The following is a 24,332-nucleotide window of genomic DNA, read 5'->3' as shown; positions in this document are numbered from 1 at the left end:
GACAGTCCGTAAAAATGTTTAGGGAACCTGGGCTTTAAACCTGGATCACTGCTTTTATGAATTCGGCAAATGAAGTAACAGACGTTAAAAGCAGCACGCAGGAGGCAGGGTCAGAGTCCCCCACGCGGCCCAGAAGGCGGTGAGGGAGGAGCAGATGATGAGGATGGAGGAGGCCCGGCTGCTCCATTTCCCAGTCACGTGCTCCTGACCAAGGCCTCTCCCCCCAGGTGTCAATTTCCTCCTTTCTGCCTGGGGCACTTAGGGGAAGGGACGTTGAGTGCAAGTCAGAGTGTGACCACTGGTGACAACCATCTGCGCGTCCTCCATTCTGACTGTTACCCTGGGCAAGGCTGTCGGCTTTCTCACCTGTGAAACAGTCATAGTAATAGTGCCCCCCTCCTGCAGTGTTGTCACCATTAACAACGTGAGTGCAAAGGCCTGTCACACTATGCCAGCCACATAGATGCTGCTCTTACCATCACTGCCCAGGTTTCAGAGGGCCTTGGGATAGGAAAAGAATGCATGTGTAGAGACCTTCAGCAATCATCCCAGTGAATTATTCAGCACATCGTAAGGTGGGCACCCGCCACATTTTTAAGTGAACAATGAAATCTTCAGACTGGTGACCAATGCTCGTAACCGTCACCCTTAAATGCAGAGAAGAGGTGAAAACAAATGAAGATCCCACCAGTCATCATCACAAAACTGTCTTTACTAACAAAACCAAAGAACCCCACACACTTTTTCCAACATCAACTATTTTTTCTTCCAAATTTTAAAATGGTATTGTGCATACATGTAGTTGTTTCAACTCAGACACATTTTGAAGGACACAAAGAAATCAAGAAATCATTGTGAGATGTTTTGAGATCTAAATTCAGACCTACATCTATTAAACTGACTTCTGTGAGTCCTCTGCTCCTTGGCGTGGATGCCATCACTCTTCCGCCTTCAGGGACCAAGAGCTGGAACTGTCCTCAGGCAGCAGCTACGTGCCAGACGCCAGGAAGCGGGCTGACGTGGAGTCACAGAGCTGCACATCTGTGAACATCTAGTGGGTAAGTAGGAAGGTGTCAACCCAGCTGGGTTAAAAAAGAAAAAACCGTAAATAAAATCTCCGTTTATTCCACAAGTATTTTATCTTTCCCTCAGTACATTAGTCAGAAAGAAGCCTCGTGCTTATTTTTCAGACCTGGTGGGATGCCCAGGTGAGTCACCCTTGCTGTTTCTGGTCTGGAGACACGTGGCCAGAACCAGGACTTCCATGCGCTCCCTCTGGCTGAGACAGACACAGCCCCTGTGCGGTCCCGCTGGCTTCCTCTGACAGAGCTTACAGCCGAAGCCCTGAGTGCCGCCATGAACGAGGCAGGCCAGACCTCGTAAGCTCTGTGTGTGTGGTTTGGGTGAGGTGGGTGGGAGGGAGGGTTGTTTGGCTGGGCTGTGATACCCGGTGGTGAGCTCTCCTACCAGATAGTCCCCCTCAACTAATTCAGGACAGCATACTGTGCCTGAGAAGTTCCTGAGCAGGCCTAGGGAGTTGGTGAAAATAGAACCATTAGGGTTTATACCCATGGAAGCCATCCACCTAGTTTGAGAGAAAACAGTCATGGGTTAGAAACAAGTATCTGCAATGAAGGGACCCATGAGGCATCATCTAGAAACTGAAGGTCATGTTAGGGTGCCGGCCCCACAAACAAGGCTCAGCAACATTCTGAGAATTGCATATGCATGAAGGAGATTTGTTTTCTACGTGGATATTCATGCTCCTTTATGAAAGGAGTGGACATGAGGGCTGATAAATGATTGGATGGTCCCTTACAGACCAGGACCAGATGACCAGAGAAACCTGCTTTTAGTCTTTTACAATCCATGCCTCAGCTCACAAGACGAGAAGTATGTAGAAGTCCTAGGCTACTCGTATTGTGATGACAAAAGTCTTCTAAAAACTGAAATCCACATGACAGAATTATTGAGGGTACAGTAATCGAAATGAATGGCCATTTTTTTTTTTTTTTTTTTTTTTTTTTTAGATAAAACATGTCAGACAAACACCGTCATTTTCTTGGTTAGAACACTATGTTTCCCATATGCATAAATGCAGACTAGGCCTTTTATGGTTAATATATTTCATCAAATGTGAGATTTCAATCACCCAAAAGTGTGCAAAAAATGACTACTCCTCCCAAATTTACACTGTGATAAGTTACCGAATTTTGAAATAAGTTTAATTGCAGGGACATGGGAACAGCTGAGTATCTTTCCACTTATCACCATCTGGAATTGTATCCACGGAACTTATAATAAGTTATAATGCTGATAAAATTGAGGTGCAGTCTGTTTTAATATAAACCAAATCTAGAATTGCCAATGCTTAGTCATTGCTGGTTGCTTTACAACATGGTCACGAAAAGGCTTCCCTTGAATGTTCTCTGATTATCATGAAGTCCACTCCCCAGGCGTCCACTGCTTGGGATTGTAAGGAGCCTCTGGAACTTCACGTGGGAGCCAGAAACCCCTGCTGGGAATAGGGAGCCCCAGCTGGCCAGCAATGCATGCCCTCTGGCCTCTTAAAAGCACAAAGGGTGAACACAAAACACAAAGAGGGAGCGTTCAAGCACCTTGCGCAAAGGCTCAACCCCTGCCCCCAACCATTCCAGCAAAACCCCTTTTATTTGGTTGCTTTTCAATTTTTGGAGTGGTCTTTCCTTCACGCTTGTCTGAAAGGTTCTCATGGAAAATGCTGAAGAAGTAGCACTAGGATGTCACCTTAGAGATTCTTTCTGATAGATGAGAGACATACTACCTGACTATTCCCTGTCAGTACACAAGACACCTCACTTTAAATATTATATACAGAGAAGTGGCCGCTGCCGTACCCTCGTGTACGGTCAGCTCCGGGCTCACGGAAAGAGAAGGGCTTTCTGTTTAGAACAACTTACATTTGCAGACAACAAACACCAGAAACATGCAAATGCTACACAAGGCTGGACGCGAAGAATTCATATTTGACACCAGTGAGGGGAACACTGTTACAAAACGCCAAAGGGATGGTTTCTGTCATTCATGCTCTAACTTGAGGGTCTCTGCAACGAAGGGGGTGCCTGTGAAGGTGTTTGCTTCTCTTTTTTTTTGTTTTGCCTTCTTCAGGATTCACAGATGGCTCTGTGTCAGGCACTAAGCAATCTGGCTTTTGGTCCAAACAGGTAGGTGTCTTAGCGGTCTCACTGCATCTTTTTATCCCTCTGCGAAGGGGCAAGTTCAAATGCTGGAAACCGTGATGTCTCTGGTACCAGGATGTCGGAGAGAAAGTGAATCGCCCCAGCCATGCCTGCAATGTAAAATGTAGATCCTTTTAGGAAAGGGCATGAGGGTAGAGTCTGAAAGAAAGTGGCCCTTAATCATTTCCTTTACCAGGGGCTGGAGGGATGTCGGAAAAGGTGCTGAGGATTTTACAGATGACTTCATAAAAAAACCAGAAAACAGTTTACCTCAAAAATCCTTATATCAGCACCCAGCAGGCAATGATACCAGTTTTCTTCCCTGCCTTACCTTTCCTAAAAATTGGGTTCTGGGTTTTAATCCTGTATCTTGAATCTTTACGATGAGCGCACAGAACAAATCAAAAAAGTTATGGGTGCTGCCGGTGTGCTATTTTAACCATAAAACTCCCTCTCTCACAGCTTTATTCTTATTTCAAACAAAAAGCTGCATTTCATATCTTCTTTAAGTTTTAAGAATGTTAATTTTTTTAAGTTTTTAATTTTAATTCCAGTGTAGTTAACATACAGTGTTATATTAGTTTTAGGTGTACAATACAGTGATTCAATAACTCTACACATTTCTGTGTTCATCAAAGTAAAGTGTATTCTTAACCCTTTCACCTACTTTACCCCCCTGCCATGGACTCAGCTCCGCTCTGGTAACCATCTGTTTATTCTCTATAGTTGAAGATTTGTTTCTTGGTTTCTCTCTTTTTCTTTTTGTTTTGTTTCTTAAATTCCACATATGAAATCATACAGTATTTGCCTTTCTCAGACTTATTTTGCTTAGCATAATACGCTCTAGCTCCATCCATGTCATTGAAAAGATTTCATTCTTTTTGATGGCTGAGTAATATCCGTGTGTGTGTGTGTGTGTGTGTGTGTACTACTTTAAAATGTATGCTACTTGAAAATGAACTTTATTTTCATCAAAATCCACACTCCAAATCATCACTGCAGTCTGCACCAGCATTGGGCTTTCAACTGACCTATGGAGGGTGGGTGAGGAAACCTGCTAGCTGGCTCCAGTCTCCAGACCCCTCAGGTCCCTTTTCAATAGAAAAATTCCTCCCTTAATTGGATTACTGTTTGCTTATAGTTCTTCTTTTGATGTAAAATGTACATGCAACGAAACACACAAGTCTTCAGTGGACTCACTCTGAATTTTGACAAATGTGCATACACTCGTGTAAACTAAACTCCTATCAAGAGATGTGGAAATTTCCATTACCACCCTCAGAAGTGCCTGTCCCTACCATCAACCCTGATGTGGACTGGTTTGGCCTGTTTCAGAACGTCCTGTGAATGGAGTCACATAGTACATAGCCTGTTGTGTCTGGCTTCTTGCCTCAATGATTTTGCAATTCATTCATGCTTTGTGTGTGTCACTGGCTGTTTTCCTACATTTCAGTTGTTCCCAGACTTCCCCGTAAGTTTTTGTTTGAAGGAAGGGTTCTAGAAAACCACTGACTTATTAGAACCCTCAGGAGGGGTCCTAGAGTGGCCAGGCTGAGATGACCTTTGTTCTCTTGTTTTGGTGAGGGGGAGCAGCAGATTCACCTAGATGGAGCACTTGGGATGGAGAAAGTTCCAGAAGGGGTCATGGATGTCAGCATCCCTTTCAGCCTAGTAGTCTCCACACACGTATTCACTGTTACTACTTACCACCCATCCAACAAGAATCTATGCAGAGCCTACAGCCAGGCACTTGTGAGACACAGGGGAACAGATGAATCGGAGACCTTCCCAGCCTTTACGGAATTGTACACTCAGACTTCGACCTCCTGGGGTTTTAGCTGCCATTAATAAACTTGAATGAACTCCATTTAGAGTTCAGGTATCAACTCTATTGTATCTGATGCAAATACACTGCCGTTTTATGATGTAAAAGACTAAAATTTTTTCTGAGAATTATTTTTTATTATGATTTCTTTGAATATTAAAAGGATATTATCCTGTGAAAGATAAGAGCAAATGCTCTTTCTGCTCATATTTCTAATATGTGATTAAAAAACACTACCAATAGCAGAAATAGAACAGGGCATTTCACTACAGACAATTCAGATGTAAGAGGATAATAAAGAAGTACTGTCACAGCTTTATACACATAAACTTAATGCCCTAGGTAAAGTGGAGGGAGCAGTGTCTCAAAAGCACAAACTGCTGAAACTTACCAAATATGAAACTGATAACTTGAACAGCCCTATAAACTACTGAATAAACTGGACTTAGAGTTTAAAAACTCCCCAAACAAAAAATCTTTACGCCATAATTTAAGTTAGAATTAACACCAATTCTTCCACGAATTAATACACTGTCTTTTCCAGAAAACAGAAAAGGATATTTCTCAAACCAGTTTATTAGGAATTAACTCTGATACCAAAACCAGACAAAGATGGTGCAAAAAAGGAAAAGTCTAAGCCAATATCTCTCATGAATATAGATGTGAAAATCCTCAACAAAACATTAGCAAATGCAATTCCGCAATATATAAAAAGACCAAGTGAGGTTTATCCCAGAGATGCAAAGCTAGCTTAATATTTAATAATCCATGATGTTAATAAGCTAAAGAAGGAAAAAAAAATCACATAATCGTATCAACTGATGCAGAAAAAGCATTTGACAAAATTCAACACCAATTATTTGATTTAAAAAAATATTCAATCATTTATACCTTCTGAAGTTTACTTTGGAATTAATATAAGATATACCTTTTAGAGCAACAAGTTATTAAAAGTTATCCTCAGTTTATCCTTTGCCCTTTGATTTCTGTGGCTTAAATGATAAATTATCCAATTCACACACACACACACATACACACACACACGCACACACACATACATACACACAATATAAATGTAAAAAATGTAGGAGTCCTCTTCGTAGGATTTCTATTTTGTTTTCCTGAATTATATTCTCTAGCTTGTAGCAGAATTATTGTATTTGATTTCCTGTCATTGCTCATTCTTCAGAACTTTCTTCTGTACGCTATTATTTTTACCAACTACAACTACTTCTAACTGCTAATACTGTCGAGTTACTAATACAAATTATTCATACTTATTTATATATCTAAAATAGTTAAATGTATTTAAATAACTAAACATGTTTCCTGTGAATAGATCAATATTATATGTACACAATATAACAGATGAAATGCAGAGGAGCAAACTTATTATTTCTTCTATTACTGACTAGCAAACATCCCATGTTCTGTCTGCATGTAGTCTTGACAAAAGATCAAGAAATATTTGAAGGACATTCACAGGTACACAAAATAAGTAAGGCAAAGAGACTCATAATTTTCAGCAACAAACTACTTGGTTCGGGTTATTTTATGGTTGTGGAGGTATTATTCAAGTAAGAATAAATGGACTAGAACCAGTGCACAGGACAGGGGGACCAAATTCACCCACCTACATACTTAAACCTAGCTTTTTTGCTCGCTCTTACCTTCAAAGAGAGAATAAGGTCTGTCAGGAATGCGGCACCCATGTGCTCCATATTCTAGACACCACTCTGCAAACTAAGAGGAAGCATATTTAAGAGCGGAGATTTCACTTCGTGAAAAGGCAACAAACAAGACATTGCAATGAATTCGCCAGGAATCTAATAAAGAAGATTCCCAGGCAACCAGAGAGGGGTCAACAGGGCACAGACAGGCTAGGGCATGGCTATGCCAGGAGAAGCAGGGGAGACCGTGGAGTTGGGAGAAACAGGTTAAGAAAGGAGAGGAACTGTATTTTTGGATATTGCGTACGCTTTCCCGAGTGTTCAAATGTTGTTTACATAAAGACTCCTTACTTTGCAAGCTCGGTAGAGATACTTTTTGTCCTGTGTGAGATGGTACAGGGACAGGAAAGAATAGCCGTTCCCAGCCGTCCCATGGCAGATACCATAGCCCTTGCGAAGCAAACCTCGCTGCCAAATCACATCACTACACTCCATGGCTTCTTTCAGGTATTTCTCCTCCTTAAAGACCTGGGCAATGAAAAGTAAAGCAGTGTTAAAAAGATGTTTTGAGGGGCGCCTGGGTGGCTCAGTGGGTTAAGCGTTTGACTTTGGCTCAGGTCATGATCTTGCAGTCTGTGGGTTTGAGCCCCGTGTTGGGCTCTGTGCTGATAGCTCCAAGCCTGGAGCCTGCTTCGGATTCTGTGTCTCCCTCCCTCTCTGCCCCTACCCCGCTTGTGCTCTCTTTCTCTCTCTCAAAAATAAACAAACATTAAAAAAATTAAAAAAAAAAAAGATGTTTTGAATGGTAAGTTAGTAAAATAGTTTCCTTTCTGGTTAGTAAATTACACAACATTAGGAAACCTGAAGTGGCTCCTGGGGTAAAATGAGCACCCCCAGCAACACCATGGTGCAGCACCTCACAATCTACCCATCTCTTCCCCTTGTCCTCCTAGTTCAGGCTTCTGCAAAAGTAATTCTAAAATTTAGTTAAAAAAATCAGAATAAAAGATGTCAGAAAAAAAAAATGGGGCACCTGGGTGTCTCAGTTGGTTAAGCGCCTGGCTCTTGATCTCAGCTCAGGTCACGGTCTCGTGGTTTGTGGGTTTGAGCCCCATATCGGGCTCTGTGCGGACCATGTGGAGTTTGCTTAGGATTCTCTCTCTCCCTCTCTCTGCCCCTTCCCCACTCTCTCTGTCTCTCTCTCAAAATAAATAAACTTAAAAAAAAAAAAAAAAAAGCAACCAGAAACTCTTTGGTAAGATGTTTTGACACACATCGCCCATTCTGTACTGCCTAGAGCAAGGTACACCACCTACCGTGTTGAAACTTAGCTTATGTTGAAGGCCCCTGAGGGGCTGAGGATCTACAATGTTCTGCAGTGAAGAATACTCAACATCCTGGGTCAGCCACACTATCAGTAAGACCCTGATGGCCTGGCACTATCAGGGCGGGCGAGATCTGTCATGATCTATCACAGGGAAACCCGCACACAGCTTCCTGCTGGAGCAGACACGCCTGGGTTGCAGAACTTAATGGCACTGATTCCACTTAGCGGTTTATATGGACAGGCACAAATGAGCTCAGCAAAGACAAATGCCTGGTAGGAGGAAACTGTTTTTTTTTTTGCCTCCTCATATTCCCTTTTAAACTGTCTTCTCTTTCTCCTCACATTTCATTAATTTTGTTTCTATAGTCCTTCCCTTGGAATCTGCTGTCTGTAATCTCCACTTGCTTATCACCTCATTCCATTCTACTGCAAATGAGTTTTGGGCAATGAATTAGAGTCAAGGGGGTCATTAGAGCTGATCTTTTTAGGGGTAGCAAATAGGATTCATCTACTTGTCAGTGATTAGTAGTGACCACAAAAAAAAAAAAAAAAAAAAAAAAGGTGAACTGTGTGAATCAGGGTCTGTAGAGGGTAGGAGGAGGGAAAAGAGAGGGTCATTTGCATGTTACTCACTATTCCTGATCAAGAGTCTGTTCACCAGAGTCAGATGCAAGACTAACCCATGAAAGCCATTTGAGATGTGGGCTCTGGGGTCAGACTGCCTGAGTTGGAATCTCAGCTCTGTGTGGCCTTGGACAAATCACTGAACTTCTTAGGTCTGTTTTCTCAACTATAAAAGGATACTATTTCCTCACCTCAGTGGCTTCTTATGCGTATTAATGACACCAAGTCAATCAGATGGGGGAGGGGGGGAAGTCTTTTCAATAAACAGTGTAGAAAGAATCAGATTTCCTGATGCTTAACAAACAAAGAACCTCTCTTGGGCTGCCTGGGTGGGTCAGTCACTTAAGCATCTGCATTTGGCTCATTCGGCTCAGGTCATGATCTTGGGTTCATGAGTTCAAGCCCCGCATCGGGCTCTGTGCTGACAGTTCGGAGCCTGGAGCCTGCTTCAGATTCTGTGTCTCCCTCTCTCTCTGCCTTTCCCTCGCTCACACTGTCTCTGTCTCTCTCTCAAAAATAAACATTAAAAAAATTAAAAGCAAAAGCAAAGACCCACTCTTCTTACCTCACATGCACAATCCTAATATACAAAATATACACGTAACATACAAAAGTTAACTGGAGACAGTTCATAGTTCTAAATGTAAAATCTAAATCTGTGCAGTTTGTAGGAGAATATTCTCTGTATAATCTGGGGGTAAGTAAAATTTTGTGACAACTGATAAAGGGAAATCTCACTAAAGTGGAGTTGGGAGGTTAGAAGGGAAAGCCTCAGCACTAGAGTCCCTTCCAGGAAGGCTTGTCAATTCCAGACCCCACCAGAAGAGGAAACAGAAAAGAATCATCAATTACAGGCCCCAACAGGGAATAAGGTTCATTGCATCTTCTACAAGAAATCGACTACCCCTGCAACGCAGCCAATGAGAAACTGTCATCACTCCGAACTCTTGCTTTTTCCTAATGGACTTACATTCAAAACAAGTCCTCCCCCTTCCTCCTTCTCCATAACACGGTTCTCTCCTTTGTTGGACTTGCCTGTGGTTTTGCCATAGCCTGCACATGCCAGGAAGTAATTCTCTGCTGTTCTTGAATAAGCCCATTTTGCTGGTAAAATAACTGGCTGTTTTATTTTTTTAGCTTAACAATTTCTTAGACAAGACACAAAAAGAAATTACCATTAAAAACACTTGATAAAACACAGACTTTATCAGAATCGAAAACTCTCTTCATCAAGAGATACCATAAAGATGATGATTAGGTCAACTATAAAATTATTTCCAAACCATATAACCTGACAAAGACTTGTAACAGAAGATACGGAGAATTCTTACAGCCCAATAATAAAAAGATAAAAGAATAAAACAACATGGGAAAAAGAAATGAAGAGATAATTTAACAAAGGAAGATACACAAATGACCCATCAACAGGCAAATCTGCTCATCATTAATCTTTAGTTAGATGCAAATTACAACTACAATGAAATAGCCATCAGAATAAAATCAAAATGACTTAGAATACCAACTGTTGCCAAAGATGAGGAGAACCCTCTTCCACTGCTGATGGGACTATAAAAGGCGCAACTATTACTCTGTGCAAAGCTTTGGCAGTTTCTTACAAAACTGCAGCTACTTTCTGATCAGCAATTCTACTCCCAGGTATTGGCCCCAAAGACCTGTACAAGTGTTCATAGCAGCTTATTCATTAAAATAAGTGAAACTGGAAAACAAATTAATAAACTGTGCTATGTTTATGGAAGTGACTTTTAAACTTAGGAAGGTATCATGATCTTGAGGAAGGAGGAAAGAAAGTAGAGTTTGAAAGAATCTCTCCAGGTGAGTCTGATATGCACCCCTAAGTATTCCATATTTCAAATAATCGACTTACAAAGGAGCCTCTGGAACACAGTTTATATGAAAACATTTTCTGATGCATGGTCAACAGCTGACCATCAGGGAGCACTTCTGCTAGAATTCTATTCTGGGGTTTTCGGTGCCAGCACGTAGGTACAGGAGCAGGGAAGGCATAGTGGTTTCACACTTGAGCGTGAAATCGAAACATTACGTTGATACCACTTTGGTATGATTTACATGGTTTTTGTGGGCATATTTGTAAATACCTTTCCAAATACAATTTTCATCTGACCAATGTTTGGCATTTGTTTATAGTGGCTGAATCCATACAAACTGCTAATACCAGAGGGTCCATATGTGTAGTTAGAAGAAGGTAGAATTTGTTATCATTACCTGTAATTTACTGTCAGATAATCAAGAACTGATTATAACTATTCAGCAAAATAGCTTCCAGCTATAGGGTCTACAAACATAATTTGTTAGAAAGTCATTTGCAATTAATAAAATTCCTAACACAGCATATTGTTAAGACCCTGACATTTTTTTCAAGGATCATCTAAACTACTATAGAATTTTAAATTAACAAATAATACATGTTCATACAAAGTGGAGTATACTCAACTACCCACTGCAACTTGATTAGCATCTATAGTTAGGGAAAACAAATTAAGTGAGCCTCCACTCAATTTATAGTTTTTTTTAAGTTTATTTATTTATTTTGAGGGTTGGGTAGGGAGGGAGGGGACAGAGAGAGAGAGAGAGAGAGAGAGAGAGAGAGAGAGAAAAGGTGAGCAGGGCAGGGACAGAGAGAGAGAGGGAAAGAGAGAGAATCTCACTGTCAGCGCTGACACTGATGCTGGGCTTGAACTCAGAAACTATGAGATCATGACCTGAGCCGAAATCAAGAGTTGGACATAGAACCAACTGAGCCACCCAGGTGCTCCTATAGTTTCATGTGTGAAGGATATTAATAAATTTTCAAATACATGAAAGCCTTATGCTTTCATAAGCATTCTTGAAGAACTTATGAGTTGACATGCCAGCATGAGAAACTGTCGAAAACTTATTACACAAAATGTAAGCACTTCCTAATTCTGAGACCCCTTCAACGAACGCAGACCCTCTTGAGTTAACAAAAACCTGAGAGAAAATGGTGCCTAGAGCTGTGTTTCTCTAGCTTTGCACTTCCAACCCCGCTCCTGCTCACACCACCCTCTGCCTCGGCCAAACAAAAATCTCACCCTCTACTCTCTGACTCTGAAAATATATTTTTACCCCTAATTGTAAAACTATGTTCTAGAAGCCTTTTCAAATTGCCATTGATGCCCTCTTCCCCAAAAGATTCTGGTGTTTCTCGCCCTCCTCATGTTTGACTGGCGATGTAAATGGACAAAATTAAGTTTTAACGATGAAGAATGGGATCTTAACGGGTTTTGCTCCACACTTTCTAGAAGACAGGAATTTCTGTGTTGGAATAAGCAGGGCAAGGACAGGCGTTCAAATGATATTCTGAGTGAAAGCCGCACAGGCAGCAGGGGGTCTGTGCCACCTGTGGCACAACCAGGAGCAGAGCTCTGCTACATGTGACCAGCACAGGTGCAAACGGATGGTGGTGACGGTCAGCAGGGCTAATAGACATGGACCTCCCCAGGATGACGGCCCCGCTGGAAGCCCTGATGCCTCATTACTGCCTCCCACTGGCTCAGGGGTGGGGGTGGGGGAGACCCTCAGAAGCCAAGACTATGGGCCACCAGGAGTGCCCCCCTCTACAGTTTATCCCCTTTAATGTGAAAGAGAAAAGGGAGTCTGGCAAACAAAAGCTTTCATATTTTAACAAAGTCCTACATCTGTTTTGAATCTCAGAGTGTCCTTGTTTGTCAACAATATACTTGGATATTATGGTTGGATATTTATAATATTATAAACTTATCTCTATGTCACTGAAGTTCCAATGATTGCTCTAGAGCTCCAATACAGGGAGGCAGTGACTTGAACAAAATTCTGTTTTAATTTAAAGGCTGAGGTATTAATAGTTAAGAAGACGAATCATTAAATTCGTCTGATTTCCAAAGTGTATTTCATTGTGCCTTGCTCTTACCAAATATCCTAACTTTCTATTTTCTTGAATGCTCATACCTGAATTTTATATTATTTGAATATTTTAGCTATTACTATTGTAGGGAGACTAAAAGATTCTGAAAAATTTGCCTAAATTATGAGAGATACATAGTTAGTCACAAGGGGAAAATAAAACTGATTCAGAGACCAGTTCTCTTGTTATTTTCAGGTAGAAATGTGAATTCTGCTTCATTAATTCCATCTACTTCCTCAAAACTAAGGGACTTTGCCAAAACACTAATCAATCTTTGTGATTATTGTCATATACTTTGATATATGAGCAACAACCTCCAACATCAAATATTATAAATAAAAATGTATTTAAAAAATAAAATTATGAAAAAAGCATTGGTTACAATCCAATTAAAAAACGCACAGAGGGCGTAACTGGGTGGCTCAGTCAGTTATGATCTCATGGTTTGTAAGATTGAGTCCTGTGTTGGGCTCTGCTGCTGACAGTACAGAGTCTGCTTGGGATTCTTTCTCTCCCTCTGTCTCTGCCTCTTCCTTGCTTGTGCTCTCTCTCAAAATCAACAAATAAACTTATAAAAAAAAAGGGCAGAGGATTTGAATAGACATTCTTCCAAAGAAGACATACAGATTGCCAACACACAAATGAAAAGATGCTCAACATCACAAATCATCAGGGAAACAGAAATCAAAACCACAACGAGATATCACCTCACACCAGTGAGAATGGCTAAAATCAAAAAGACAAGAAATAACAAATGTTGGAGAGGATGTAGAGAAGAAAAAACCTTGTGCACTACTGATGGGAATGTAAATTGGTTTAGCCACTATGGAAAACAGTATGGTGGTTCCTCAAAAATTTTAAAATAGAGATACCATATGATCCAATAATTCTACTATTAAATATTTACCCAAAGAAAACAAAAACACTAATTCAAAAAGGTATGTGTACTCTATGTCTATTGCAGCGTTATTTATAATAGCTAAGAGGGTGTGCACGGAGCCTACTTCAAACAAACAAAATCAAACATGAATCTAAGACAAAAGATAAATCCATCTGAAACTTAAAGTTACACAGAAAAAAGAATTAAAAAAAAAAAAAGAGTGATTAGGGGTGCCTGGTTAAGTCGGTTAAGCGTCCGACTCCGGCTCAGGTCATGATCTCGCGGTCCATGAGTTCGAGCCTCGCGTCGGGCTCTGTGCTGACAGCTCAGAGCCTGGAGCCTGTTTCAGATTCTGTGTGTGTGTGTCTCTCTCTCTGCTCCTGCTCATGCTCTGTCTCTGTCTCAAAAATAAATAAAAACATTTAAAAAAATTTATAATAGCTAAGATATGAAAGCAACCTAAGTGCCCAGTGATACACAAATGGATAAGAAAGATGTGGTATGTTTGTGTTTATATATATATATATATATATATATATATATATATAATATATAATGGAATATTACTCAGCCATATAAAAGGATGAAATCATGCCATCTGGGACAACATGGATGGACCAACAAGGTGTTTTGCTAAGTGAAATAAGTCAGACTGAGAAAGGCAAATACCATATGATTTCACTTGTATGTGGACTCCAAACAGAAAAATGAATAAAATAAAGAGCAGAATCAGACCTGCAAATACAGAGAACTGATGGTTTCCCAGGGGAAGGAGGTGGGGCGACGGGCAACATGGGTGAAAGTAGGAGATACGGGCTTCCAGCTGGGGGGTAAGTCACAGGAATAAAAGGCACAGCCTAAGGAATAGAGTCCAAGATACTATAAAAATGTTGTATGGTGACAGATGGTAGCCGCACTTGTGGTTAGCCTGGGAGAACATATAGACTTGTGGAATCACTATGTTGGACACCTGAAATGAATACAACATTGTGTGTCGACTATGTTCAAATAAAAAATTAAAAAAATAATAAAATGTGTTAAGTCTCCTAAAAAACGTGCTTGGAAACATTTTTTCTCTGAGAACATCCATTATTTTTTCCAAGAAAGGACAAAACACTTAAGGGTTATAGAATATAGTAAGCTGTTTGTAATTTCAACTTCTATGTAATAAAATATTAAGAAAACACATTTAAAAAACACCAGAAAACAAAGAAGCAGCACTGTTTGCTTTCAACTTGGAAGATAATTCTCAGTCCAGGAGAGAAATCAAATGCATTCTTAATATTGTGCCCAAATGCATCTAGACAGGACCAGAAGAAATCAGTAAAGGTACTGCCTATTTTCAGATAATATTCCATATGTGTAAAACTTTGAACATCACACCCATCCCTTATGAATAATTTTATAACAATTTTAAACTCAAATTTAAAAGCCCCTGAATAAGCATCATCATCCAGCAATAAAGGCTTATTCAAGCAAGAAAATAAAATGACGGGAAGTCAAACAAAAAAGCATTTGGTTATAATAGTGCCTACTGCCTTACTGGGTATTCACACTCAGGATAAAAATCATTACTCTGCCGTTGGCTAGATTTTCTTTTACAAGTGAATATAATCCCTGTCAACACACACACACTTATAGCTCCGACCATAGGAGTGACCAAGTGAAACAGGGAGGCTTCATTTTGTAAAAACATTAATTCTAAAATGCTTTTAGTTTGCAATCAAATGTGCTGGCCAAAATCTAACTGAGAACCTGGTGAAAAAACTGAAGCTCTGAACAGTAATGCTTGTGGTACACATGGGAGTACTGACCTTGTAAGCCTGCGTAAGCATGTGGATGACGCCCGGGGCACCGTGGCACCAGTGGACCAAGCGATCGGTCTCATTGCTTAACGACGAAGGGTAATTCCCAGATCGGAATCTCTTGTGGCGCACGTAATCAATACTAGGTTTCACCATTTCTGTCAAGGTCTCTTGGTCCACTTTTGCTGCTGGCTTTAAACAAATAAAAACAAAACATTTAATTTCTTTTTCCTTATGTGTTTTTTAAGCCTTTGTACTGTAGCTAGTATAATAAAGCATCGATTACCTGGAATACTGAGGAGCATCTAAAATTAAAATTAATTAAATTATCCGGTTATTTAAGACTTGGATAGACCTTTTGTTTCAAATTTTTTGATGTTGAAGACAGTCCGAAGGCCATCAGCTGGAGAATTCCCTCTCGCTCAGGGTAGGCCTTCACCTGACTGAATGAGGCCCACCCACACTGCGGAGGGCAAACTTCTTTGCTAGAAGAAGTCCATGCATTCGTAAGAGTGCCAACAACACCGACCTTATCTTGTTCACGTTTGCTCAGGGACCTCTCTTGTGGCCGTGTATTCTGGGCCACTTGGAGATTAATATACATGCCTTAGAAATAACTGCTGCGGCAAGGATGGGGGAAGCTGTTTTGGCCTCCCAGGAGTCTGTCAGAGATAACACAGTCTTTCCCCTTCCTGATGCACAGGTGGGGCCCTGAGATCTCACTAAAGGGTAGCTGCCCATTAGGTGCGTGCAAGCCCTTTGAGGTGTGTGCAAACCCTCTGATCTCACTGCAACACTCTTCTGCATGTCCCCTCCCTCCACAAAATCTACGGACTAAGGTCTGGACTTCGCAGAAAATAATTATGCAGGTGCCATGGATCATCCCCTACTGATACTCCCCCCCACCCACCCCGACCCTTGTCAGTAAGGTACCTTGAAGAAAAGTCTGTGTAAACTCCATGGAGTGGCCTACTTTGTTTTCTGCCTTCTCAGTTGGGGGATACTTTACCATCCCTCCCCTTACCTTCTAACACCATTCAATTTTTTTTTAATGTTTATTTATTTTTGAGAGACAGAGACAGAGACAGAGAGAGAGAGAGAGAGTGAGTGAGTGAGTGGGAGAGGGGCAGAGAGAGAGGGAGACACAGAATTTGAGCCAGATGTGGGGCTCGAACTCATAAACGGTGAGATCATGACCCGAACCAAAGTTGATGCTTAACCAACTGAGCCACCCAGGCGCCCCTACACCATTTAAATGTAAATCTCACCCCAAATACCCTCATAGAAACATCCAGAAGAATGTCTGACCATATACCTGGACACTTTGGCCCAGCCAAACTGAAACACAGTATTAAACATCAGAGACAGCTAGCTAACATTTTTAGTGGGAACTTTGAAACACCTGTATCTGTAGACCTTTACCTGAGCGGTTTCTCCAAAAACCACCAAAACATCCCACTTCAACCCCCCTCGTGAGGTGAAGGCAGTGATGCCAACAGGTAAGAGAGGCAGTAGTGCGTGATGCTGGCCGTGGGGACAGGGAAGTCTCCCCTCACACCCTGAAGACATTCAGCCAAGCCCCCTGTGTTCAGTTCTACGCTTCACTTCAACTGTCCTCTACACTGGCTTTCTTGAATTGAAAGATCTGGTTCGGTTTCTCCAGGCCATTTCCTTTTGTCTCCAGTAGGAGTTAGGGGAGGGCCAGTCACTGTGCACGGTGATCTTATTGGCAGAAGTCCAACTGCTCTGTATAAAGTTTTCAAAGAAGCCCCCTCGCTGCCCAAACACCATGCCCCACATGCACGAGTCTCTCGGTCTTTGATAGTAACGGCACATTAAGTTCCTGAGTGCTGGGTTTTATAGGACAAACCAGCTTGCTTCTTGCTGGCATCCTCTTCTTCAGACACCTATGTGTGATCTTGCTCTGTCCTGCCTGGTCACCTGCCATTCTTTCATCTACTCAGTCTACACATTTGTAGTCTGGGGCTCCAGATGTGTCCTAGTCTCATCAAGGAAGTTAGGTTTCTGGTTTATTGTTGTCCTTGCTGTTTTGGGATGATTTTCAAGAGGAGAAATGTGTTTATTCTGCCATCTTGAAAGTGGAGTTTCAGTCATGTTTTAAAAGTTTTTTGTGTGTACTGTTGTGACAGCCTTCCAAATGAAACTGCGTGGGAGAACCTTCCACCGCCACACTGACCCACGGCTGCATGGTAGACTGGCACTAAACGCAGGGGTGGTGGGGGAAGAGCTGCGTCTACCTGGCCCTTGTGAGCGAGCTTTGGCACACGGCTGCTTAAGAGATTGCTACAAGAAAACCGACGCTGATTTCCATACAGAATTTTGGGTAAATAATGGTGCCATGTTCTTCACTTAAAAGCAGACAAGGGGACAATTTTGTGACCTGTGTTTCTCTCAAGGAAACCCTTATTATCTAACAAAATTAACCTAGACACCTCAATCTAAACTAAGTGATGTCTTATTGGTGTGGTTTTTATATGGTTATGATTCCCATAAGGGTGTCACTTAAAAAGAAAGTTTCAAAAGCTAGTGTCAAAACATTTTTCTGGGGAAACAGAAAACACACACAAATCACCAACTTCCCAGAATAGCAGTGCTATTTTTAAATGAAATGCAATTCTAGTTACTTTGGAAACACGTGTCTGTACTATAAAGAAAATTCACAAATTGGAGTATGTGTTTTATTTTTTCTAGAATAAACAACGACAACTAGTTACCAGAAAATGGGGGTTTAGCCCTGTTTAAATGTGAATTTCCTTTAGTGATAGAGTAAGTTTTTGAAAAAAAATTTTTTAATTTTTGAGAAAGAGAATAGTGTCAGCGGGGGAGGGGCAAAGGGAGAGGGAAACATAGAATCCGAAGCAGGGCTCCAGGCTCCAAGCTGTCAGCATAGAGCCCGACATGGGGCTCGAACTCACAAACTGTGTGATCATGACCTGAGCCAAAGTTGGACGCTTAACCGACTGAGCCACCAGGTGACCCATGGTAGAGTAGGCTTTCAAAAAGGATGTGAAGTAAAAATTTTAAAAAGAAGTATAAAGGTTTTTAGTTAAAAAGATCTAAATTCTAATAATCCACGCTCCTTGACTTACCAGCTTCGAGATTTTCAGCATTAATTAACTACTCTTTTATGGGTGTGGTAGATAAAGAAAGGTTTAATTAAAGAAAAAAAAGTAGGCTGTGTCTACAGTGGGGAAGGGAGGTCCAGGCCATGGGGCTGGAAGCAGGTTGAAGCAATATTTGGGGTGGGGTCTCTGCCTGCCTGATGGAAGTGAGTATTTAATTCAGCAGATGTCACGGATGATTGAGAGACCAGATCATCGAGACAACAGTAAACTAGTTGAAAATTTAGAACACAACTGACAGCAAGTTGGGGGTATCTGAACATGAGAAAGTCTCTGCCCAGTCTGGATGCTGGAGGCTCTTTCTGCTTCCCTCCATTCAAAGAGTTCCTACTACAATGAGCAGAAAGACATAGAAGAAAAATGCGGGCAGCAGGCACCTCACTAACCCAGTACAAAAGTGCATGCAGGACGCACACTCTTGGACTTCACTGCTTGGGGTTCATGAAGCAGAGCATAAATATCCATGATTCAGTGCAGGATCCTTATTTAATTTCAGTCTGCTGGATTTACACTAACATTTCAGGCCCCATTTCCCATCCGATCAAATATTTTATACTGTAGTCACTGTATTGGTATTCCAGAGTATTCCTATTTACCTGCATTAACATGTAGTAGATTCCAGCCATGCCGTGGGCTGCTCCAACGTACTGCTTCCTGTGCCACTGATACAACAGCGGACAGCGCTCAGCCTTCCTTTCTTCCCTTGACAGGGTCTTGCCTGATTCAATAATGGCATTGACTACCTACGGAGATTACGAAGACAGCGTTAAGTATCTTGTTTTTGTCTAATTAACAACATGTCTTTACATAGATTACTTAATCCAAAAATCTGTAAGCAGTGAATAGCACCACTGTTATCTTTACTTTATAAATTAATAAATAGAGGCAGAGAGAAATCAGAAGACAATCTCAGAGTAGAAAACGACATCAGGGAGTCAAACCAAGAAATTAAAAGTTCTTTGCGTGAACAGTTCACTGGAATCTAGAAAAACTTCCTAAAAGAACTTTCCCAGACTGCTTAGTTGCCTTGTAATTGCAATGTTTTCTCCAAAAGACCAGCCCTACATCTTCCAGGAAAGGCTGGAGGAACTGGCCTTATTTATGAACGGCTAATGAAATGCCTGCAGCATGCAGGGTTTTAGTTAAATCCAAAGAATATCATACCTGTAATGACTACATGGCAAAGACACAAACTGTTTCCTCATATCCTCTCTCCCCTCATACTTTTGGTAACAGTGCTCCAAGTTTTCGCTGGGCACCTGGGCTCTGAGCTACAGACAGACATGGTCCTCTGAACAAGTTCTGGCAGTGAAGTGTGAGCAGGAGTGAAGCAGACAACCTCTAGATTGTGGCCTTAAAAAACAAGCTGCTTTGCTGCTCAAGTAGCTTGGGTCTTGCAGATAAGGGCCTGCCCCTAGGACATGGCAGAACAGGACAGAAGAACCTGGATCCTTAGCCATATTCCCAGGACTGCCTAACCAGTTCAGATACCTCGTGACCAGAAATAAACATCCTATCTTTTGAGAGATGCTGTTGTTTGGTTCTAGTAAAAACAGGTGAATTAATAGTGGCCTAAGAGGACAGATTTTTACAAAACATACCTAGAAAGGGAAAAGAGGAGCTATTCAGTGATTTTATGACATCCCTTAAGAAATTACTGCTACCCAGAAGCAGAGTCCAGCCACTAATGCTGCTCTGTGCTGACAGGCTGGGATGGTAGACAGGAGCGCGCACCCACCGTTGCCGGCAACCCCACTGTACCTCTTTAATAGTTGACTCACACACGGTGCCCGGGCCGATCTCCGTGTTCAGGTAGAGTAAGGCATACAGATAACCTGCCCGTCCATAGAGCAGCTCATCGGGAAGGTCCGAATCTCGGCACACAATCGTCTTCTGGAGCTGCAGAAGTCTACCCAACAAGAAAAATTCTGTTTTCTTGGACAGTGTCTGAGATACCTCTTCCTGAAACTGTCAATAACCCCATCACTTTAGGAATTACCTGTTACTTTAAATTTAAAACGGATTTTACAACATACTGAAAAAAAAAAAAAAACAAACCCACCCCACCCAAACAACCAAAACTTTTCCACTACACTAATTTCTCTCTCAGATATCAAATTAATAACAAAACACCCTTCGGTTCAAAATATCTACCTTTAGGGATGCCTGGGGGGGGCTCAGTCAGTTGAGCGCCCGACTTTGGCCCAGGTCACGATATCACAGTTCCTGAGTTCAAGCCCCACATCAGGCTCTGTGCTAACCCTGCAGACCATGCTTGGGACTCTCTCTCCCTCTCTCTCTCTGCCCCTCTCCTGCTCTCTCTCAGAATTAAAAAAAAAAAAAAAAAAAAAAAAAAAATCTACCTTTACATCTAGTCTAAACGATGTAAGGGATGATATTCAATTTTAAAATCCAGAATGATTTAAAATTTAAAAGAAAAGAGTACTAAAATGTAGTCAATGCTTGGGAACTAGCTTGAGTCATTCTGTCTTTCAAAAACCATCAACCAACTAGCATGTGCCACACACTCCACCAGACCACGGGCGTGAGCCCTGATTTCTCCCTCTTCAAAAGAGAATATAAACCAGTTATTTTAGGTGCAATAAAAGTTTTACATTAATTGTTCCAAAACAATTGAACCTAAAAATAACTTAGTTATGATAGCGAACCTAAGGCATAGACGCTAATTTTCATGCAATGAAGGCAACCAAGATTACTTAGGAAAAGATTAAAGTAACATGAAGTAACATGTTTATTGCTCCCCAGATGAAGGCAGACACAGGCTTGGATAGAAAGGAGACATGTGATCTTATCATTATGTTCCAATTAATATATAACCTCTTCACTTCTTGGAAAGGCCTGTTTGCAACAAGAGATGAATTAAAAAATAATTTCCTTTTTGAATATCTTTCTACAGCAACACCTTGAATTGAGAATTTAGAGAAAATACTTCCAGTTTTAAAAACTCACTTTGTGATGCATTCCTGGGACTCACAATCACTTTTGAGTTTATGATACACCACAGCTCCTACTGCAAGGGGTCCAGCATCTCCACACAGGAAAGTGACCCTGCGGCCATTTAGATTCCGAAGTGTTCTCTTTACATAATCCAGGGATCGGAGCAGGTAGGTCTGGTCACATGTGACCCGGTACAGCTGCAGGTATAAAAGGGCTATGCCTAGAATAATGCCCCACCCCCAAAGAAAAGCATTATTACCTTTCTTTTTCACCTTCAGGATGTTATTTTATGATTACACGAAAAACTACATAAAACCTGTTTCTGAAGGAGCCTCGTCCAACAAATTACACATGATACATCTTTTAAAAACAGAAAGATGGGGTGCTGGGTGGCTCAGTCAGTTGTGTGTCTGAAGCAGGATTTCAGCTTAGGCCATCATCTCATGGTTCGTGGGATCAAGCCCCACATTGGGCTCCACGTTGACAGAGTGGAGCCTGCTTGGGATTCTCTCTCTCTTTCTCTCTCTACCTGCCCCTCCTCCACTCATGCTTTCTCTCTCGTTCTCTCTCTCAAGTTTAAAAAAAAAAAAAGGAAAATAAAAACAGAAAAAAAAAAACTCAGGGTAGAAAAGGCTAAACCAAGTTTAAATCCATTATCCTACTAATTGCTCTGATAGTGATTCAATACCTCCTAGACAAGGTAAAATGTATGACTTACCACACATTCCCATTTTCTGTACATTCATTTTAAGATCTTATCCCTTCTCCTCTGTATTTTAAGCTAACTTGGATCCTTTTTACTTCTCATATAATCGTTTCCTCCTATCCCATCCTAAATTAAATGATCACTTTCTAAATTTTACACCCTCTTCTTTCCAATTTTCCTATTTCTCACAATTTTTCAATTTCTTTAGTGACCAACATATCCAAATGACCAACCAACCAGTGACCAACTCACTGTTTACGGACTAGCTATCTGATGCAGAGTAAGGTAACGAACACAGAAGACAGAGTTTATCACGTATGTAACCTTCCTATTCAAAAAAATATTTTTTAATGTTTTTATTTTTGAGAGAGACAGAGGTGAGAGGGGGGAAGGGGCAGAGAGAGAAGGGAACACAGAATCCAAAGAAGGCTCCAGGCTCTGCACTGTCAGCACAGAGCCCCACACGGGGCTTGGACCCACGAACCGTGAGATCATGATCTGTGCTGAGGTCAGATGTTCAACCAACTGAACCACCCAGGTGCCCCAACAACCTTCCTATTTTAGATTAAGGAACAAATCCAGGCACTCAAGTGAACCAGAGAGGGGCCTTTTTCTGGAAACCTATAGAGGATGACCTGTTCGGCTTCTGAAAGCCTGCTATTATTCCTGGACCCCAGTCACTATGACAGCTAAGTAAAAGAAATGAATCTGTATAAATACATACTTACTGAAATATATTGCAGAAAAAGTATTGATAGAAATGATATGATGGTGAAAAGGACACACAAAATATTTATTCATGTTTCAACTGCGATTCTCTAATATGTTCTTTGTCTAATATCCACTCTCATTTCTATTATTTTTCATTTTGCTTTAATTTTTTCACTTGAGTATAGCTGGCACACAATGTCACAGCAGTTTCACATGCATGACACAGCATGGTCATTCAACATCTCTGTATGGTACACTATGCATTTTGCTTTTTACATTTCTCTAAATAAGTAGTTTCTTTTTTCTTTAACTCTCCATTTCAGGGTATCCTACTTCCCTTTCAAATTCTTAACATCTCTCTCTCTACATATATTTGAAAAGACCTTTTCTCATTACTCATTTCTTTAAAGCTTTTAAGTCGAACAGCTATAAAAGTACCATATTTGTAAGCCTAGAAAAAATAGCCTCCCATATGAATTGCTTATAAACTCCTAGAGTTGAGGTTTTTTTGTATTCAAAAAATTGACATTATAAACATAGAAAGCAAGTTAAAAGTTACAAATTTCAAACATAATCACTATAGAAGGTTTACAAATAAGTACTTCATGACTGACTGAGAAATCCATAAAAATAGAATGATGATGTGGTCAGCTTGTGACCCTAAAAACCAATAGTTATGTGTATTCAATGCTTAAATATTTTATTTATTTATTTATTTATTTATTTATTTATTTATTTATTTAGTTATGAGTAAGAACAAGCAAGCAGGGGAACGTGGCAGATGGAGAAAGGGAGAGAGTGAGAGAGGGAGGGAGGGAGGGAGGGAGGGAGAATCTTAAGCAGGCTCCATGCTCAGCACGGAGCCCGACACAGGGCTCAATCTCACAACCCTGAGATCGTGACCTGAGCCAAAATCAAGAGTTGGCCACTCAGTTGACTGAGACACCCAGGCACTCCACTGCTTAAACATTTTAAAGTAAATGACAGGCAAACTATTTTTTTTTAAAAGACATCCTAACTTTCTGCCCTTGAAAACTTCAGTATAAACATCTAAAATATATAAACCTATTTTATAAACCAAAGTAGCATTATAACTATCAAATTAATAATTAGTAAGGGAGACTGAGCTGTGGTTGTTTTTTTGGTAAATATTTATGTCAGTTTTGGTACCAGTATTATCCTTGCTTCATAAAATAACAGGAAGTATTCCTTATTTTCCTATCTTTTGAAACATTTAAAAGGAGTAAAGGAAAAAAAAAAAGGAACACTGAGACTTCCTGTTCTTTTTTTATTATTTTATTTTTAATTCCAGTACAGTTAAGGTACAGTGTTATATTAGTTTCAGGTGTACAATATAGTGATTCAACAATTCCATACATTATTCACTGCTCATCACAAATGCACTCCTTAATCTCCATTACCTATTTCATGCCCCTCCCCCACCACCTCCCCTCTGGTAACCATCTCCATCTCTGTAGTTAAGAGTCTGGTTCTTTTTCTTCTTCTTCTTCTTTTTTTTTTT

General features: G+C 40.8%; 1 protein-coding gene across 1 annotated transcript in view; it reads right to left on the bottom strand.

Moving 5' to 3' along the window:
• Window positions 1-691: 691 nt before the first annotated feature.
• Window positions 692-24,332, bottom strand: part of LANCL2 (LanC like 2) — a 59,800-nt gene continuing 36,159 nt past the window's right edge. Inside the window, exons 3-9 of the mRNA XM_045494309.1 lie at window positions 21,406-21,613; window positions 20,197-20,344; window positions 19,032-19,178; window positions 15,302-15,484; window positions 7,065-7,241; window positions 6,714-6,786; window positions 692-3,328 (exon numbers count right to left, since the gene is read on the bottom strand). Coding sequence (XP_045350265.1) covers window positions 3,222-3,328; window positions 6,714-6,786; window positions 7,065-7,241; window positions 15,302-15,484; window positions 19,032-19,178; window positions 20,197-20,344; window positions 21,406-21,613 — 1,043 coding nt within the window. The 3' untranslated portion in view covers window positions 692-3,221. The remainder of the gene's footprint in view (window positions 3,329-6,713; window positions 6,787-7,064; window positions 7,242-15,301; window positions 15,485-19,031; window positions 19,179-20,196; window positions 20,345-21,405; window positions 21,614-24,332) is intronic.

This window comes from Leopardus geoffroyi, chromosome A2 (assembly GCF_018350155.1).
Source record: "Leopardus geoffroyi isolate Oge1 chromosome A2, O.geoffroyi_Oge1_pat1.0, whole genome shotgun sequence".
Classification (NCBI taxonomy): Eukaryota; Metazoa; Chordata; class Mammalia; order Carnivora; family Felidae; genus Leopardus; species Leopardus geoffroyi.
Note: the sequence above shows the minus strand (reverse complement) of the source record. Positions and strands in the feature narration are given on the sequence as shown.